This window comes from Trachypithecus francoisi, unplaced genomic scaffold (assembly GCF_009764315.1).
Source record: "Trachypithecus francoisi isolate TF-2019V2 unplaced genomic scaffold, Tfra_2.0 Lachesis_group19, whole genome shotgun sequence".
Classification (NCBI taxonomy): Eukaryota; Metazoa; Chordata; class Mammalia; order Primates; family Cercopithecidae; genus Trachypithecus; species Trachypithecus francoisi.
Window position 1 is genome coordinate 34,401,298 of NW_022681464.1, and position 20,455 is coordinate 34,421,752.

The 20,455-nt window shown below is 41.3% G+C and overlaps 1 protein-coding gene across 10 annotated transcripts in view; it reads left to right on the forward strand.

Annotated features, from left to right (window-relative positions):
- The window catches only part of ESCO1 (establishment of sister chromatid cohesion N-acetyltransferase 1), an 83,559-nt gene that overhangs the window by 11,924 nt on the left and 51,180 nt on the right, over positions 1-20,455 (forward strand). For 9 of the 10 annotated variants that reach the window (XR_004429257.1, XR_004429256.1, XR_004429255.1 and 6 more), the window contains exons 2-4: positions 2,324-2,444; positions 14,224-14,326; positions 14,568-16,688. Coding sequence is in view for 5 of the 10 variants with exons in the window: in XM_033178171.1 (XP_033034062.1) it covers positions 15,159-16,688 (1,530 nt within the window). In the remaining 5 variants the exon portion in view is untranslated. The remainder of the gene's footprint in view (positions 1-2,323; positions 2,445-14,223; positions 14,327-14,567; positions 16,689-20,455) is intronic. The other variant, XM_033178170.1, reaches the window with a different exon arrangement.

Here is a 20,455-nt window from a genome sequence, read left to right on the forward strand (position 1 = left end):
TAAAAAGACATCACAGTACTAAAAAGACCTTAGTACTAGGCAAAGACATCACAAGAAAACTACAGATTAATATTTCTTATTAATATATCCACACAAATCCTCAACTAAATATTTGTAGACTGAGTCCAGCAACTTATAAAAATGATAATACACAATGACCAAGTTGCATTTATCCCTGCAGTGCACAGTTGGTTCATCATATGGAAATCAGTATGACACACCATGTTGATAGAATAAAGGAAAGAAACGGACATTATTACCTCAATAGATGCAGAAAAAAAATCTGACAAAATCCAATATCCTTTCATGATAAAACCACTAAACAAACTAGAAATAGAAGGGCATCTGTGAAAAATCCACATCTAACATCATACTTAATGGTATGCAAGACTGAAAGCTTTCCCCCTAAACTTAGGAATAAGATGAAGATACCTGCTCTTGCCACTTCTTTCAGCAGTTGAGGAGATTTCCACTGGAGGTTCTAGCCAAGGTAGATTGACAAAAGGAAAAGAAATAAAAGGCATCCAGTTTGGAAAGGAAGCAGTAAAACTCTCTGTCTTTGCAGATGACATGATCTTACATGTAGGAAATCCTAAGAAATTCACACAAAAAACCTATTAGAACTAATTAAATTTAACAATGTTACAGGACACAAGATCAGTTTACAAAAATTAATTTTGTGTATACTGTGATGAACCATCAAAAAAGGAAATTAAGAAAATAATTATTTTAGTAAATCAGTATATGGAAGAGATACCTGCATTCCCATGTTCATTGCTGCACTCTCCACAATAGGCAAGACATGGAATCAACCTAAGTAAGTAAGTGTTAATCAGCAGATGAATGGATAAAGAAAATGTGGTATGGAATGGAATATTATTCAGCCATAAAAATATGAAATCTTGTCTGCAGCAACATGGATAAAACTGGAAGACATTATGTTGAGTGAAATAGCCAGGCATGGAAAAATTTACTGCATATTCTCATTCATATGTGGGAACCACAAAAAAGTTGATCCCATGGAGGTAGAGAGTAGCATAGTGGTTACCAGAGGCTTAAGAAGGGTGTGGGGAGGAGAGGATGGAGAGAAGGTGGTTAATGGTTATAAAAATACAGTTAGAAGGAATAAGTTCTAGTGCTTGGTAGCTCACTAGGGTGACTGTAGTTAATAATTAATTGCATATTTCAAAATAACTAGAAGAGATTTGAAATGTTCCTAATACAAGTAATAAGTGTTTGAGGTGATGAATTATCCCGGTTACCATGATTTGATTATTACATGGTTGTATGTCTGCATCAAAATGTCACATATACCCCAGAAATATGTACAGTCATTATGTATCAATAAAAAAAATTCTTTTAGGCTGCGCTCAGTGGCTCAAACACCTGTAATCCTAGCATTTTGGGAGGCCGAGGTGGGAGAATGGCTTGAGCCCAGGGGGTTTGAGACCAGCTTGGGCAACACAGGGAGACTCCATCTCTACAAAAAATAATTAGTCCAGTAAGGTGGCATGCGCCTGTGGTCCCAGCTACCCAGGAGGCTGAGATGGGATGATCACTTGGGGACAGGAATTTGAGACTTGCCTGGGCAACATAGAGAGACATAGTCTCTCTCTCTCTTATTTTTTTTTTTTCTGAGACGGAGTCTGGCTCTGTTGCCTAGGTTGGAGTGCAGTGGCGCGATCTTGGCTCACTGCAACCTCCGCCTCCCGGATTCAAGCAGTTCTTTGCCTCAGCCTCATGAGTAGCTGGGATTACAGGCACCTGCCACCACACCCAGCTAATTTTTTGTATTTTTTTAGTAGAGACGGAGTTTCACCATCTTTGCCAGGCTGTTCTTGAACTCCTGACCTCGTGATCCACTCGCCTCGGCCTCCCAAAGTGCTGGGATTACAGCAGTTGTGTAATGTTTTATGTATAGTAGTGAAAAATCATCACAGGTTTTTTTTTTGTTGTTGTTGTTGTTGAGATGGGGGTCTCACTGTGTCACCCAGACTGGATCACAGCTCACTGCCAGCCTCTGTCTCCTTGGGCTCAGGTGATACTCCCACCTCAGCCTCTGAAGTAGCTGGGACTACACATGTGCCACCACACCAGGCTAATTTTTGTATTTTTTGAAGAGACAGAGTTTCATCATGTTGTCCAGGCTGGTCTCAAACTCCTGGGCTCAAGTGATCCTTCCACCTCCACCTCCCAAAGTGCTGCAATTACAGGGGTGAGCCACTGCACCTGACTCGGCCATTTTTTAGTCTAGCTTCGTCTAAGTTGTTTTAATGTATCAATTAATAGTGATATTTTTGTATTTTTATTTTTTTTCCAACAGATTGTCTTTGGCTATAGAGTTTTTTTAAAGATTAAACATACAGGAAGTGATAAGTATCATTCATTAGAAGCATCATCCATCAATCAACTTGAAGAAAAAGGTGATATACTATTTCTTTAAGGTAAGTGGCGTATAATTTTATGATTTAGTATCTTCCAAGATGATTGATCAGTGTGCCAAATATACTTTATATTTTCAGAGAATTTTAACTTACATTTTTATTTTTCAACAAGGTAATATGTCTACGTGATAAAACATTTCAGTGGGTATATAGTGAAAAGTAAGCTTTTCTCATACTCCTGGCACTTGGTCTAGTAATTCTCTTGTTTAAACATCATCACTATTATTAGTTGGTGTCTCCTTCCAGATATGTTTTGTGCATAAACAGGCATATGATTCTGTATATTTTCTTCCTTCCACCATCTCCCATTTCTCTCTTTACATAAAGGGAGACATGCTATAATCTCTCTTCTGCACTTTGCTTTTTTGGTTTAATAATGTTTCTTAGTCATAGGTTCATATAATGTATATCTCTTTGTTGGACAGCTTTATTAAAGCATAATTTATATATAATAAACTGCACTCTCTTAAAATTACAATTTGGTAGTTTTTGACAGATTTAAATATTCATGGAATCACCACTACAGTTAAGATAAAGAACATTTCTGTCACCTCCAAAAGTTCATCTCTCTCTCTCCACTCTGGATCCCAGGCAATGACTGAGCTGCTTTTTGTCACTGTAGATTAGTTTGCTTTCTCTAGAATTTCTTTTATTATTATTTTTTTAGACAGAGTTTCGCTCTGTTGCCCAGCCTGGAGTGCAGTGGCATGATCTCGGCTCACCGTAACCTCTGCCTCCTGGGTTCAGGTGGTTCTCCTGCCTCAGCCTCCTGAATAGCTGCGATTACAGGCATTTGCTACCATGCCTGGCTAATTTTTGTATTTTTAGTAGAGATGGGGTTTCACCATGTTGCCCAGGCTAGTCTCAGGCCCCTGACCTCACATGATCTGCCTGCCTTGGCCCCCCAAAATGCTGGGATTACAGTGTGAGCCACCCTGCCTGGCCTAGAATTTTTTCTTTCTTTTTTATTTGTGCCTTTATAAGACAGTTTCATGAAAAGTGGAATCATACAGTATGTACTCTTTTGTGTCTAGCTTTTTCATTCAGAATGATTACAAGATTCATCCATATTGTTTACTATTAGTAGTTTGTTTCTGTTGATTTTTTTTTTGTTGTTGTTGTTGAGACGGAGTCTCGCTCTGTCGCCCAGGCTGGAGTGCAGTGGCCGGATCTCAGCTCACTGCAAGCTCCGCCTCCCGGGTTTACTTCATTCTCTTGCCTCAGCCTCCCGAGTAGCTGGGACTACAGGCGCCCGCCATCTCGCCCGGCTAATTTTTTGTATTTTTTTAGTAGAGACAGGGTTTCACCGTGTTAGCCAGGATAGTCTCGATCTCCTGACCTCGTGATCCGCCCGTCTCGGCCTCCCAAAGTGCTGGGATTACAGGCTTGAGCCACCGCGCCCGGCCTGTTTCTGTTGATTTTGTTGTTGTTTTTGAGACAGAGTCTCACTCTGTCGCCCAGGCTGGAGTACAGTGGCATGATTTCGGCTCACTGCAACCTCCACCTCTTGGGTTCAATCAATTCTCCTGCCTCAACCTCCTGAGTAGCTGGGATTACAGGTGCCCGCCCACTAATTTTTGTGTATTTGTAGAGACAGGGTTTCGCTATGTTGGCTAGGCTGGTCTCGAACTCCTGACCTCAGATGACTTGCCCACCTTGGCCCCCCCGCAAACTGCTGGGATTACAGGCATGAGCCACTGTGCCTGGCTGTTTCTACTAATTGTTGAATGGTTTCTGTTGATTTTGTTTATCCATTCACCTGACTTTTGGGTTGTTTTCACATTTTGGTTATTGTGCATAAAGCTGTTCATTTTCTTTTGTGTATTTGTTTTGTTTGTTTGTTTTGAGATGGAGTCTTTCTCGTTTGCCCAGGCTAGAATGCAGTAGTGCCATCTCAGCTCACTGCAACTTAACGCATCCTGGTTCAAGCAATTCTCCTGCCTCAGGCTTCCGAGTAGCTGGGATTACAGATGCCCACTGCCACACCTGACTAATTTTTTTGTGTGTTTTTAGTAGAGACAAGGTTTTACCATGTTGGTCAGGCTAGTCTCAAACTCCTGACCTCAGGTGATCTGCCTGCATCGGCCTCCCAAAGTACTGGGATTATAGGAGTGAGCCACCGTGCCCAGCCTCTTTTGTCTATTTAGATACCTAATAGTTTCAGCACCATTTGTTGAAAAGACTTTCTGGGGCCAGGTGCAGTGGCTCACGCCTGTAATCCCAGCACTTTTGGAGGCCGAGGTGGGCCGATCATGAGGTCAGGAGTTCGAGACCAGCCTGACCAACATGGTGAAAACCTGTCTCTACTAAAAATACAAAATTAGCCAGGCGTGGTGGCGTGCGCTTGTAATCCTAGTTACTCAGGAGGCTGAAGCAGGAGAATCGCTTGAACCCAGTAGGCGGAGGTGCAGTGAGCCAAGATGGTGCCACTTCACTCCAGCCTGGGCAACAGAGGGAGATTCCATCCCCCCCCAAAAAAAAAGAAAAGAAAAGGCTTTCTTTCCCTCTTTGACTTGTCTTGGCACTTTTGTTGAAAATTAACTGACCATACATGTGTAGTCTGTTTCTGGGTTCTCTTTTCTGTTTTGTTGATCTCTGTGTCTTGTGATTGTTATACTGTGTTGATTTTTGTAGCTGTATAGTAAATCCTGAAATTGGATAGTGTTAGTATTTCAGTTCTGCTCTTTTTAAAAAATATTTTGGTTATTGTACATAGTTTGCATTTTCATACACATTTTAAAATCAGGCTGTCGATTTCTGTATAAAAAGCGTGTGGGAGCCAGGTGTAGTGGTGCATGCCTGTAGTCTTAGCTACTTGGGAGGCTGAGGTAGAAGGATCACTTGAGCCCAGAAGTTTGAGGCTGCAGTGAGTTATGATTACACCACTGCACCCTAGCCTGGGTGACAGAGAGAAACTCTGTCTCTAAATAAAAATAAAAATAAAAATTGGACCTATAGGTCTATTAAAAAGAAAAGCCTGTAGGAATTTTGCCTGGAATTGATTTGAATCTCAGCTCTACCTTGATGTGATTGCATGGTATTCTGTTGTACAAATGTATCATCAATTCTATAAACAGTGTTAGAGTGATGGTTGTTTGTTGGGCGGGGGATTTCAATCTTTGTTGAAACATTGTTGCAATGAGTTTTGTAGCTGCATGTGTCTTGTGCACTTGTGCAAGTATAACTGTAATATAAAGTCCTGGAAATGAAACTGTTTTTGTTTTTTGAGACAGAATTTCGCTCTTGTTGCCCAGGCTGGAGTGCAACAGTGCGATCTTGGCTCACTGCAATCTCTGCCTCCTGGCTTCAAGCGATTCTCCTTTCTCAGCCTCCCAAGTAGTGGGATTACAGGCATGCACCTCCATGCCTGGCTAATTTTGTGTGTTTTTAGGAGAGATGGGGTTTCTCCTTGTTGGTCAGGCTGATCTTGAACTCCCGACCTCAGGTGATCTGCCTGCCTTGGCCTCCCAAAGTGCTGAGATTACAGGTGTGAGCCATTGCGCCAGGCCTGAAATGAAACTGTTTGAAAATTAGCATTTATAATTTTGATAGGTGGACTGTCCTGCATAGACATTGAATCACTTTTAGTAATGTAAGGTACCTGACACAAATATTTACCAAGAGTGTATTGTTAAACTTCTTGATCTTTGGCCAGTCTGATAGGTGAAAAATGATATTTTGTGCTGGTTTTTTTTTTTGAGACAGAGTCTTGCTCTCGCCCAGGCTGGAGTGCAGTGGCCGGATCTCAGCTCACTGCAAGCTCCGCCTCCTGGGTTTACGCTATTCTCCTGCCTCAGCTTCCCGAGTAGCTGGGACTACAGGCGCCCGCCACCTCGCCCGGCTAGTTTTTTTGTATTTTTTAGTAGAGACCGGGTTTAACCGTATTAGCCAGGATGGTCTCGATCTCCTGACCTCGTGATCCGCCCGTCTTGGCCTCCCAAAGTGCTGGGATTACAGGCTTGAGCCACTGCGCCCGGCCTGTGTTGGTTTTAATTTGTATTATTATCTTGTTATCTATTATACCAGCCATTTATAGTTTTTTCCCTGTAAATATATTTTGGTTATTAGCTTTTGTTATTTCTTGCCAGTATTTTTCCTCAGTTTTGCCCTTCAAACTTGGCTTCTGAAGTTTGTGACAAGGCTTAAAAGGCCTTTCTCACTGTGAAAACAAATATTTAAGGATTTCCTGGCCAGACAAGGTGGCTCATGCCTGTAATGTAAGCACTTTGGGAGGCTGAGGCGGGAATATCACCTGAGGCCAGGAGTTCGAGACCAGCCTGGCTAACATGGTGAAACCCCATTTCTACTAAAAATACAAAAAATTACCCGTACGTGGCGGTGCACACCTATAATCCTAGCTACTCGGGAGGCTGAGGTGGGAGAATCGCTTGAACCCAGAAGGTGGAGGATGCTGTGAGCCAAGATTGCACCATTGCACTCCAGCTTGGGTAACAAGAGCGAAACTCCATCTCAAAAAAAAAAAAAAAAAAAAAAAGATTTCCCATACTTAGCTGTGTTTTAATGTTTTTATTTTAATGATTAAAACATTTTTCTTGAACATTTTCTTATTCATAAGCTAGAATAGGTTACCTAGATGGTTACCCAGTTTTTCTAACACAAATTAATTCACTAATTAATTAATTTATTTATTGGAGATGGGTTCTCTCTTGCCCAGGCTGGAGTGTAGTGGCATAATCACGGCTCATTGAAGCCTTGATCTCCCAGGCTTAAGCAATCCATCCATCTCATCTTCCTGAGTAGCTGGGACTACAAGTACACACCACGCCTGGCTGATTTTTTTTTTTTTTTTTTTTTGAAGTATAGATGAGATCTCACTGTGTTGCCCAGTCTGGTCTCAAACTCTGATTAATAAATTTTTCTTTGAGATGGAATCTTGCTATGTTGACCAGGCTAGTGTCAAACTCCTGGGCTCAAGCTATCCTCCTGCCTCATCTCTGGAGTAGCTATTATTACAGGTGTGTGTGCCTAGCTAACAGCAATTGTTGAGTAATCTTTTTTCATTAATTTGAAATGAATGAAATGAATACCACCTTTATAAGTACTAAATTCCCTGATGGATTAGGGCCTGTTTTTAGTTTTGTTTCATTTATTTGTTTTTTGAGATAGAGTCTTGCTCTGTTGCCCAGGCTGGAGGGCAATGGTACCATCTCACCTCACTGCAACCTCTGCCTCCTGGGTTCAAGCAATTCTCCTGCCTCAGCCTCACGAGTATCTGGCATTACAGGCGCCCACCACCATGCCCAGCTAATTTTGTATTTCAGGCCTGTTTTTAGAATCTGTTTTGTTCTGTTAATCTCTACAAATTGGTATGTTGGAACTAAACTGTTAAATATTATAGCTAAGTGTATTTTAATATCAGTGTAAATTTCCTGTTTTTTTGTTTTTTGAGACAGATTCTCACTCTGTCGCCCAGGCTGGAGTGCAGTGACGCGATCTCGGCTCACTGCAAGCTCCACCTCCTGGGTTCACGTCATTCTCCTGCCTCACTGCCTCAGCTTCCCTAGCAGCTGGGACTACAGGCGCCCGCCACCATGCCCAGCTAATTTTTTTGTATTTTTAGTAGTTGCCGGGTTTCACCATGTTAGCCAGGATGATGTCGATCTCCTGACCTTGTGATCAACCTGCCTTGGCCTCCCAAAGTGCTGGGATTACAGGCGTGAGCCACTGCGCCCGGCCTACCATGTTATTTTTATTTATTTATTTTTTTGAGACGGAGGCTCGCTCTGTCGCCCAGGCTGGAGTGCAGTGGCCGCACCTTGCCTAACTGCAAACTCCGCCTCCCGGGTTTACGTCATTCTCCTGTCTCAGCCTCTGAGTAGCTGGGACTACAGGCGCCCGCCACCTCGCCCGGCTAGTTTTTTGTATTTTTTAGTAGAGACGGGGTTTCACCGTGTTCACCAGGATGGTCTCAATCTCCTGACCTCGTGATCTGCCCGTCTCAGCCTCCCAAAGTGCTGAGCCTCCCAAAGTGGTTACGGGGCGGTAACTGCGCCCGGCTACCGTGTTATTTTTTAAGTTGATTTTTGTGTGTGCTTGTGCACGTTTGTGCATGTCTGTGTACGTTTGTGCATGTCTGTGTACGTTTGTGCATGTCTGTGTATTGCTATAAATGGCATGTGGTATTTTCTATTATGTATTTCATCTTATTGTTTATATAGTTAGAGCTTTGCTTGCTGAATTTAATGGAAGACTTGTGCAATTCCATAAAGCATGATACTTGGTTTTGGTTTGTGCATTCTGAAACCTGATGATAATAAGAAAAATATATTTGAAAATATCCTCAGTTCATTAACTGCCAGGTCATTCCTTTTATTGGCATGAGTAGACAATCAAGAGTGACTGTGTATCTGTATTATCAATAGTAATTCTTGGCCGGGTGTGGTGGCTCGTACCTGTAATCCTAGCCCTTTTTTTTGGGAGGCTGAGGCAGGCAGATTGCCTGAGCTCAGGAGGTCGAGACCAGCCTGGGCAACACCGTGAAACCCTGTCTCTACTAAAATACAAAAAATTAGCTGGGCGTGAGTAAAAAATTATTCACAAAAAATAATTCTTTTTTTTTTTTTTTGAGATGGAGTTTCGCTCTTGTTGCCCAGGCTGGAGTGCAGTGGCACCATCTCAGCTTACTGCAACCTCCGCCTCCTGGGTTCAGGAGATTCTTCTGCCTCAGCCTCCCGAGTAGCTGGGATTACAGGTATGCGCCACCATGCCCAGCTAATTTTGTATTTTTAGTACAGATGGGGTTCCTCCATGTTGGTCAGGCTAGTCTCGAACTCCTGACCTCAGGTGATCTGCCTGCCTTGGCCTCCCAAGGTGCTGGGATTACAGGTATGAGCCACCGCGCCTGGCCAATAGTAATTCTTTTTAAAAAATTCTTTTAAACTAACTTATTTATACTTGTATTTATTCATATAAACTTCAGTAACCACACACGTGCAGTCTCATTTTTTTGTTTGGTTTCTGAACTCCCTCCTTTTTTTTTCGTTTTAACACTTTTTTTTTGGTGCACATTCTCTTGTAGACCCCAGAGGAAGATGTTTGGGAGTTAAATTTTTTGACACCCTGCATATCTGAAAATTATCTAGACTCCATACTTAATTGGGCATTGAATTCTACTTGGGACATAATTTTTTTTCAGCATTTTGAATAACTTTCCCATTATCTTGCTTCCAGTGTTGCTGTGGAAGGTTTGTTGTAATTCTGATCTTAATCATTTGTAAGTGGTCAGGATTTTTCCCCCTTTAGAAATTTGAGAGTCATCTTTTTATCCTTATGATAGGTTTTTTAAAAATTAAGAAGTTTTTTTCCTCATTGCCAGCAGAAACTTTCCTCATCGCCAGTAGAAAGGCTGAAAAAAAATTTTTTGGGCTGGGCGCGGTGACTCATGCCTGTAATCCCAGCACTTTGGGAAGCTGAGGCAGTTGGATTACCTGAGGTCAGGAGTTCGAGATCAGCCTGACCAATACACTGAAACCCCATCTCTACTAAAAATACAAAAAACATTAGCCGGGTGTGGTGGCATGTGCCTGTAATCCTAGCTACTCAGGAAGCTAAGGCAGGAGAATTGCTTGAACCCGGGAGACAGGTTGCAGTGAGCCAAGATTGTGCCACTGCACTCCAGCCTGAGCAACAGAGTGAGAAAATAAAATAAAATAAAAAATAAATAAATAAATTTTTTCATCCATTGTTCTAGGTACTCTTAGGTCCCCTCCCTGCTTTGTGTGTGTGTGCGTGTGTGTGTGTGTGTGTCAGAATCTCGCTGTATTGCCCAAGCTGGAGTACAGTGAGTGGCATGATCTCGGCTCACTGCAACCTCTGCCTCCTTGGTTCCAGCTATTTTCCTGCCTCAGCCTCGCGAGTAGCTGGGATTACAGATGCCTGCCTCCATGCCCAGCTAATTTTGTTGTATTTTTAGTAGAGACAGGATTTCACCATGTTGGCCAGGCCGGTCTTGAACTCCTGACCTCATGATTCACCTGCCTCGGCCTCCCAAAGTGCTGGGATTACAGGCGTGAGCCACTGTGCCTGGCCCCATTTTTTTGTTTTTGTTTTTTAAAGAGATGGTGTCTTACTTTGTCACTCAGTCTGGAGTGCAGTGGCATGATCATAGTTCACCGCAGCCTCAGACTCCAGAGCTCATGTCATCCTCCTGCCTCAGCCTCCTGAGTAGCTGGGCCAGTCTTTAGGCATGTGCTACCATGCTCAGCTTACTGGAACATTTTTTTGGCCAGGTACAGTGGCTCATGCCTGTAATCCTAGCACTTTAGGAGGCCAACGTGCGTGGATCACTTGAAGTCAGGAGTTTGGGACCGGCTTGGCCAACATGGTGAAACTCCATCTCTACTAAAAATACAAAAAAGGCCAGGCGCAGTGGCTCATGCCTGTAATTGCAGCACTTTGGGAGGCCGAGGCAGGCAGATCATGAGGTCAGGAGTTCAGGACCAGCCTGGCCAATGTGACGAAACCTGATCTCTACTAAAAAGACAGAAAAATTAGCCCGTCGTGGTGGCACGTGCCTGTAATCCCAGCTACTCAGGAGGCTGAGGCAGGAGAATCACTTGAACCCAGGAAGTGGAGGTTGTAGTAAGCCAAGATCGTGCCACTGCACTCCAGCCGGGGCAACAGAGTGAGACTCCATCTTGGTGGGGGGGGGGGGGGGAAGTAGCCAGGTGTGGTGGTGCATGCCTGTAGTTCCAGCTGCTTAGGAGGCTAAGGCACGAGAATTGCTTGAACTCGGGAGGTGGAGGTTGCAGTGAGCTGAAATTGTGCCGCTGCATTCTATCCTGAACAACAAAGCGAGACTGTCTCAAAAAAAATTTTTTTTTCTTTTCTTTCTTTTTTTTTTTTTTTTTTTTTTTGTGATAGATCTTACTCTGTTACTCAGGCTGGTCTGGAACTTTTGGCCTCAAGTGATCCTCTTGCCTCAGCTTCCCAGAGTAGTTGGGATTATAGATGTGCCACTGCACCTGGCAGTCTTGGCCCTTTTAATCTGGAAACTCATGTCATTCAGGTCTAGGAAAATTTCTTGAGTTCTAGATTTTTGTTTTTTTTTCCCCAGTGCTTTTTTTCTGTTCCCTGAAAGGTCCAGTTAATGGCCTGTTGGACCTCATCGCTTGTCCTCTAATTTTCCTGTTTTTTTTCTCCCATGTGCCATCTTAGTCATTTTGATGTTACTTTATAGGAGAGCTCCTTATCTTTACCTTCTGATGTGTTGTTGACTTTTTCATTGTTTTCTATAGTGTTTTTAATTTTCAAGAGTTCTTTTTTGTATGCTGTTCTTGTATATCTGTTTCATGACAAATTAGCTTATTTTTAGTTTTTGTCTCTAATTTTTTCTTCAAAGCTACTTTTTCCTGTTTTTTCTTCATATGAAGGTTTTTCTTGTGTTTGTGGTGATTCTTGTTTAACTGCTCATGGTTAAAAGTGGTTGGAAATTGTGTGTATTTGGATGGTGCAGTGGCAGGTGGACTCCTGACTATAGGGTGTGTGTTTGTGTTTGTGCCTTAGTGATTATAGGTAGATGTTATCAGTATTTTTAGGTATTTTCTCTAGGGCTTGCCAAATTCGGTAGTACTCATCTTCAGAACACAATATTTCCATTTCCTTAGTTGAAGGTGTATGCTTGGAGCCTCTAGGAGCTATCCTCTAGGAGCCTTGGTGAGTAAGCAAAGAGGGTTTTGAATGTACAGAGTGGGTTTCAGCAATCAGTGTGTATATTCCTATTTATTTCTTCTGTTATCGGTATGATACTTCCATCCTCACCTGTGCCTGTTGAGCCTGCAGACCTCCTAGAGATTTATACCTCTAGCCTTCTGAGTGCTAGTAATGGGAATGGCAATCTGGGAGTCTATCTGCTTTTTTCTTTTTTTGTGTGTGGAATGGAGTCTAGCTCTGTCGCCCAGGCTAGAGTGCAGTGGTTCGATCTCGGCTCACTGCAAGCTCCACCTCCCAGATTCAAGCAATTCTCCTGCCTCAGCCTTCCCAGTAGCTGGTACTACAGGCGCGTGCCACCTTGCCAAGCTAAGTTTTTGTATTTTTAGTAGAGACAGGGTTTCACCGTGTTAGCCAGGATGGTCTCGACCTCCTGACCTTGCGATCTACCTGCCTCAGCCTCCCAAAGTGCTGGGATTACAGGTGTGAACCACCACGCCTAGCCTGTTTTTTTTTTTTTTTTTTTTTTTTAAGACGGAGTCTTACTCTTGTTGCCCAGGGTGGAGTGCAATGGCATGATCTGAGTTCACTGCAGCCTCTGCCTCCCAGGTTCAAGTGATTCTCCTGCCTCAGCCTCCTGAGCAACTGGTATCACAGGCATGCACCACTACGCCCAGCTAATTTTTTTGTATTTTTGGTAGAGATAGGGTTTCACCATGTTGGCCAGGCTAGTCTTGAGCTCCTGGCCACAAGTGATTCGCCTGCCTCGACCTCCCAAAGTGCTGGGATTACAGGCGTGAGCCACTGTGCCCAGCCCTATCTGCTTTTTTGAGTTCCATTTTCTTGTTTTTTTTTTTTTGAGACAAGAGTCTCGCTCTGTTGCCCAGGCTGGAGTGCAGTGGCACGATCTCAGCTCACTGCAACCTCCGCCTCTGGGTTCAGGTGATTCTCCTGCTTCAGCCTCCCGAGTAGCTGGGATTACAGGCACCCACCACCACGCCCGGCTAAGTTTTGTATTTTTAGTAGAGTTTCATCGTCTTGGCTAGGCTGGTCTTGAACTTCTGACCTCATGATCCACCTGCCTTGGCCTCCCAAAGTGCTGGGATTACAGGTGTTAGCCACCATGCCCGGCCTTTTGAGTCCCGTTTTCATCCCCATCTCTATGGAGTCTGATACTGCCAATTCCTGAGTCTTGGGATATAAATAGATCTTCTTCTCAGCTTTCCACATTTCTACCTGAAGATTCAGATTTTCTTGATTCTACTAAGTCAGTTATTTGTCCTTCTCTGTAGCATCTGTACTTCTAAATTTTTATAACGTACTCACTTGTTCTGTATCCTTTGGGTTTATGGCTTTGTCTTGGCTTTTTATTTAACTTATTTTTAGAGATGGGGTCTCATTCTTTTGTCCAGGTTTGAGTGCACTGGCATGATTATAGCTTGCTGCAACCTTCAACTCCTGGGCTCAAACAATCCTACCTCAGTCTCCCAAGTAACCTGGATTGTGGGTGCATGCCACAATGCCTGGCTAATTTTTAATTTTTGTAGAGACAGAATCTTGCTATGTTCTCCAGGCTGGTCACAAACTCTAGGCTTTAAGCGATCCTTCTTCCTCAGCCTCTGGAGTTGCTAGGATTGCAGGTGTGAGCCGCCACAACTGGGTTTTGTTTTAGTTCCTCTATTGCTTTTTTTTTCCAGTAGGGTTTGAATGGGAATAGAGGTAAATGTGTGTGCTTAAATCTTCCTTCTTTGACTGTATTTCGGTCTTTTTCTATGTATATAGTTATCTATGTGCATTGTTTTTTCCCCCACATAGGATTTTACTTTATTGGTTTAGCCCATTTTATGCTTATGTTATGAATTGTTTTTCGTCTTTTAAAACTTTTTTTTCACAATATAAATGAGTGCCTACTAGTCCATTGGCTGCATATAGTTGACTGCAAATTAGAAATACTAAAATTAAATGCTCTGTGTAATGTGAGCTCTGAGGAAATAATGACTAATGGTAGGACAGGATGAAATTATGGAGTGTTATATTTGATGAGAGCTGAATGGATAGTTACATCTTTCTTTTGTCCTTTTAAACATTAAAAAAGCCCTTTTTCTTTCAGGTGCTGTGTGATGTGTTAAGAGCATATTATAAGGAATGGTTTTGTCTAATTTTCATGAGTTATGGTGGCTGAGACATCGAGTCTATGTTGTGGGGCAAAAACTGTAAGTAAACCTCAAGGAATACACTGATTTTCAACTATTCTATGCTTATATAAGACAAGTTATTGATTATTCATGGGAATATACTTGGGATACTTCGTTCTGTTAGCCTTAAGGGTACAGACTAGATATTTCAAAAGGAGGAGTTAGCTTTTATTTAAATCAAGGTTATTTCTGTGTAGTATTAGCATTGCCATATTTCATAGATTGTACAAAACTTTATTTTTGTTTTTTAATTTTTCAGAAATGGCAGCACAAAAGGAAATCTATGTTAATAGAATATTTTATTGAACAAAGGAGGTTAGATAAGAACTGCAAACCAACAGACTCAGCAAACAAGGAAAGAAACGTGTTAGCCATAAGACATGTTTCAAGTGAATCGAAGTCCAGTAACTGTAGACTTCAGAAGAAAAAAGTTTTCAAAAATTTTATCAAAACAGGTCACTGATAAATAACTCCTCCAGTAATAGGGCTAGGCCTGAAACCAAAATTAACTAAAAAATTAACAAAACAGATCGAACCTGAATTAATTTTCTTTTCATAAAAAAACTTGTTAAAAATAATCAAATTAAATTTTCCTCAAATTTTTATTACCTTGTCCAAAGTAAAGCAAGTATCTTTTAGCATTCATGCCAGCTTTTCTCATGTTCTAGGAATGACAGAAACCTTACTTGAAGCAAACTAGTATTTTTGTTGAAAATGTGTATCAGCATCAGTTAAAGTTGATTTTTCAGACCTGCTCCTCAGTAATAATACTAGCTAATCAGCATTCACGCCTACCAGGACACAAAAATCCTCTTCAAAATTACTCAGAAAAGAAAGTCATTACTCAGGAATGATGTCCATTCAGGAGAAATCAAAAGAGAATTCCTCCAAAGTTACTAAAAAAAGTGAAGATAAGAATTCAGAAACAGAAATTCAGGATTCTCAAAAGAATCGAGCAAAAAAATCAGGTCCAAAAGAGACTACAAAATCACAGGCTAAATCTTCCAGTGAAAGTAAAATAAATCAGCCAGAGTTGGAAACACGCATGAGTACAAGGTCATCAAAGGCAGCGTTTAGTGATAAAGCTACCAAATCCATTAATAAAAATACAGTGACTGTGAGGGGACATTCACAAGAATCTACAAAAAAGAAATTATCTCAGAAAAAATTCGTACATGAAAACCCTAAAGCAAATGAACAGCTTAACCGGAGATCACAAAGGCTACAACAATTAACAGAGGTTTCAAGAAGGTCTTTACGCAGTAGAGAAATTCAGGGTCAAGTTCAAGCAGTTAAACAGAGTTTGCCACCAAGTAAAAAAGAGCAGTGTAGCAGTACTCAGAGTAAATCTAGTAAAACAAGTCAGAAACATGTGAAGAGAAAAGTACTGGAAGTAAAATCTGACTCTAAAGAAGATGAAAATCTAGTAATTAATGAAGTAATAGATTCCCCCAAAGGGAAAAAACGCAAGGTAGAACATCAGACAGCTTGTGCTTGTAGTTCTCAGTGTGTACAAGGATCTGAAAAGTGTCCTCAGAAGACTCCTAGAAAAGAAGAAGCGAAACCTGTGCCTGTAACTTCTGAGGTGAAAAGATCAAAAATGGCTGCTTCAGTGGTCTCGAAAAAGAATGAGATAAAGAAGTCGGTTCATACACAAGTGAATACTAACACAACACTCCCAAAAAGTCCACAGCCATCAGTGCCTGAACAAAGTGATAATGACCTGGAGCAAGCAGGAAAGAGCAAACGAGGTAGTATTCTCCAGCTCTGTGAAGAAATTGCTGGTGAAATTGAGTCAGATAATGTAGAGGTGAAAAAGGAATCTTCACAAATGGAAAGTGTAAAGGAAGAAAAGCCCACAGAAATAAAATTGGAAGAGACCAGTGTTGAAAGACAAATACTTCATCAGAAGGAAACAAATCAGGATGTGCAATGTAATCGTTTTTTCCCAAGTAGAAAAACAAAGCCTGTGAAATGTATACTAAATGGAATAAGTAGTTCAGCCAAGAAGAACTCCAACTGGACTAAAATTAAACTCTCAAAATTTAACTCTGTGCAGCACAATAAGTTGGACTCTCAAGTTTCCCCTAAATTAGGCTTATTACGAACCAGTTTTTCACCACCAGCTTTAGAAATGCATCATCAAGTGACTCAAAGTACATTTTTAGGGACAAAGCCACATGATGGAAGTATAACTTGCCAGCAGGAAGAAATGAAAGAAACTAATTCTCAAGAAGTGAAAATTAATGATATTACAGTAGAAATTAATAAAACCACAGAAAGGGCTCCTGAAAATTGTCATTTGGCTAATGAGATAAAACCTTCTGACCCACCATTGGATAATCAGATGAAACATTCTTTTGATTCAGCATCAAATAAGGTAATCTTTTTATTATGCACAATAGAGGTGCCTAAATATTTTCTGTAAGAAATGTCTATAACATTTTAGCATAAGAACCAAGTCATAAAAGTTTGAAGAGTCATTTGTTAAGGTCTCCTGTTAAGTTGTTAGCGAGAGTTTTATTAACCCAGTCTTGTTGTGATAGAATTTTAGATGTCTCACATTTACTTGGGGTGCTTCTCATTGTTTCCTCATTTTTACTCTTCATTTTTATTTTATGTAAGCATAAGCCTGGTGAATTCCAGCTTTTCTTTTAAATTTAATACACTGATTTTCCTATTAATTATAACGATAGAAAGTACATTTCTTAGGGACTACCTTTTTTTTTTTTGAGATGGAGTTTTGCTCTTGTTCCCCAAGCTGGCGTGCAATGGCGCGATCTTGGCTCACCGCATCCTCCGCCTCCCTCATTCAAGCCGTTCTCCAGCCTCAGCCTCCCGAGTAGCTGGGATTACAGGCATGCACCACCATGCCTGACTGATTTTGTATTTTTAGTAGAGAAGGGGTTTCTCCATGTTGATCAGGCTGGTCTCGAACTTGCGACCTCAGGTGATCCATCCACCTCGGCCTCCCAAAGTGCTGGGATTACAGGCGTGAGCCACTGCACCTGGCCTTTAGGGACTACTTTTGACCTAAATATTAAAATTAATTTCAACTAGGACTAAACAGCCTTTTTTCCTACTGGATATAACTTAACAGTTAAACATCTTTAAGGAGATGACTTGTGTGGCTGTTTTGAATAGTTGGCAAGTAGAATGTCTGAGAGGTATAAATAATTCAGTCTTCAGCCTAAGAATAAAATTGTAGTGGCCAAGACTCTGAAATGGAAAAGTAAATTGAAAACCAGAATCTTGTATCTGGAATAAATTTTGATTATCTAAGAAAGTAGTTTTAAACTTTATGAAAGCAGCTGAGCCCTTTTCTTTCTAAAATAAATTATATGGAGGCTACTAATACATAAAACCAATAAGCAGAAATTTTATATGCATAGAACCCTGGAACTCTAACATACATCTAACTCATTTATTTGTACTATTTAATTTTATAATGAGAAAACTTGAGAGTGGAATGTGATTTAGGCAACTTGTTTGGTGGCACAAATAGAATTAGGATCCAGGTGTTCTAATTCTTAGCCCAGCATTCTTTCTAAAACAACATACTCTGAAAATTAGAAATCATTTGAGCAAAAAAAGTCATCATGAATAGAGAAAAAAGTCAAATCACTTCAAAGTTTTGCAAGTGATTTAAAGTTCTCTTTTGAGACATTTTGTCTAGGAGCAAATGTGAGTTAGGAGTCTGGGCTTTATTCCAGAAGGCATGAAAATAGATCAGTGTCTATTATTTTTCTTAAAGGGAGAAGACACTATATTGTACTCTCAGATTTTATTTTCTGTGTAGATAGGAGTGCAAGCATCAATTAAAAGATGATTGTTCAGAGAGATTTTACCAGTCAGTGATAGTAATTAGAAATAAGTAGTGAGTTGTAGTATGAGTAATAAGTGTGGCTTCTTGCAGAGATGTAGTGGCTTTTTATTCAGGATTGTGTCTCCAGATACAGTTGGAGAGTGTGTCTTCTAACTCCTTGCTGCATAAATGCCTGTTAGAATTCAGAAGGCAGACAGTTTATGGAGAGTATATTGATGGATGTGAAATCTAATTCATTCCTTTGTAGTAAACTGTGCTAGAATAAAGATGCTTACGTAGACCACATTATTTTCACCTTTGATAACATTGCTTTTACTGAAAGATATTTTGAATTTATGCAGCCCCTCTGTTTGGAGGAACATTATAAGAAACCATCCTGCCGGGCGTGGTGGCTCATGCCTGTAATCCCAGCACTTTTGGGAGGCTGAGGCTGTTGGATCACCTGAGGTCAGGAGTTCGAGACCATCCTGGACAACATGGTGAAACCCCATCTCTACTAAAAATACAAAAAATTAGCTGGGTGTGGTGGTGCGCACCTGTAATCCCAGCTACTCAGGAGACTGAGGCAGAAGAATCATTTGAACCTGGGAGGCAGAGGCTGCAGTGAGCTGAGATCACGCCGCTATACTCCAGCCTGGGTGACAGAGTGAGACTCTATGTCTCCAAAAAAAAAAAAATCCGAAGAAACTTGCTGCTATGTTAAAAATCTTATGGTTTGAAATTCTAGAATATTGCAAACATTTAGAATATAGCAGAGATTAACATTACTCTCATATGTCTACCACCCAGATTTGACAAAAGTTAACATTTAAAAAACATTACTAAAAATCCTTTAAAGTTACAAAAGGTACATTACAGGTGTAGTTGAAGACTGCAACTCTTTTTTTTTTTTGAAACGGAGTCTCACTCTGTCGCCCAGGCTAGAGTGCAGTGGTGCATCTCGGCTCACTGCAAGCTCCACCTCCTGGGTTCACGCCATTCTCCTGCCTCATCCTCCTGAGTAACTGAGACTACAAGTGCCCGCCACCATGCTGGGCTAATTTTTTGTATTTTTTTTTTTTTTTTTTTTTGAAGCGGAGTCTCGCTCTGTCGCCCGGACTGGAGTGCAGTGGCCGCATCTCAGCTCACTGCAAGCTCCGCCTCCCGGGTTTACGCCATTCTCCTGCCTCAGCCTCCCAGGTAGCTGGGACTACAGGCGCCCGCCACCTCGCCCGGCTAGTTTTTTTTGTATTTTTAGTAGAGACGGGGTTTCACTGTGTTAGCCAGGATGGTCTCGATCTCCTGACCTCGTGATCCACCCGTCTCGGCCTCCCAAAGTGCTGGGATTACAGGCTTGAGCCACCGCGCCCGGCCAATTTTTTGTATTTTTAGTAGAAACGGGGTTTCACCGTGTTAGCCAGGATAGTCTTGATCTCCAGACCTTGTGATCCACCCAACTCGGCCTCCCAAAGTGCTGGGATTACAGGCGTGAGTCACCGCCCCGGTCAAAGACTGCAACTCTTTATTCCATTTACCTGACTCCCCATAGTTAAATGTGCTCCTAAAGTGGATGTAGATCTTTTCAGTTTTTATTTCTGTGATTTTATGTGTATATAAATTCATAAAGAATACTTAGCTTTGTTTGTGTTTCAGTGTTTTACAAAAATACTAACACATATATATTTTTGTAACTTGACTTTATGTAATCAACATTATATTAGATGCTTATTGATACATGGGTATTTTAAAAACTGTATAGGAATATACCACAAGTTTATCTTTTCCTCTATGAAAAGACTTTCAGCTTGGGTCATACACTGTAGCTCATGCTTGTAATCCCAGCATTTGGGAGGTTGAGGTGGGAGGATCTCTTGAACCCAGGAGTTTTAGACCAGTTAGAGCAACATGGTGAGACTCCATCTCTACAAAATAATTTAAAAATTATCTAGGAGTGGTAGTGTGTGCCTATGGGCCCAGCTACTTGGGAGGCTGAGGCAGGAGGGCTTCTTGAGCCCAGGAGGTTGAGGCTGCAGTGAGCTGTGATCATTTCACTGCATTCCAGTCTGGGTGACAGAGTGAGACTCTATCTCAAAAGAAAAAGAAGACTTTCACCTTTCAGATTGTTTCCAATTATTTTTCACTAATCTCAACATTTTGACCACTGTCACAGAGTGATCAGGAAATGTGACCATATTGGTTCAGGACATATTTGAGTGTCTGCTATGTTCAAGGTGCTGTGCTAGGGGTATAGAACATGGGTAGGTTTCCTGCCCTTAAGGAGCTTCCATTTCCGTTTCCCTGAGATAGCCGCTGTTGGAGTTTGGAGTATTTTTTTCTTTTTT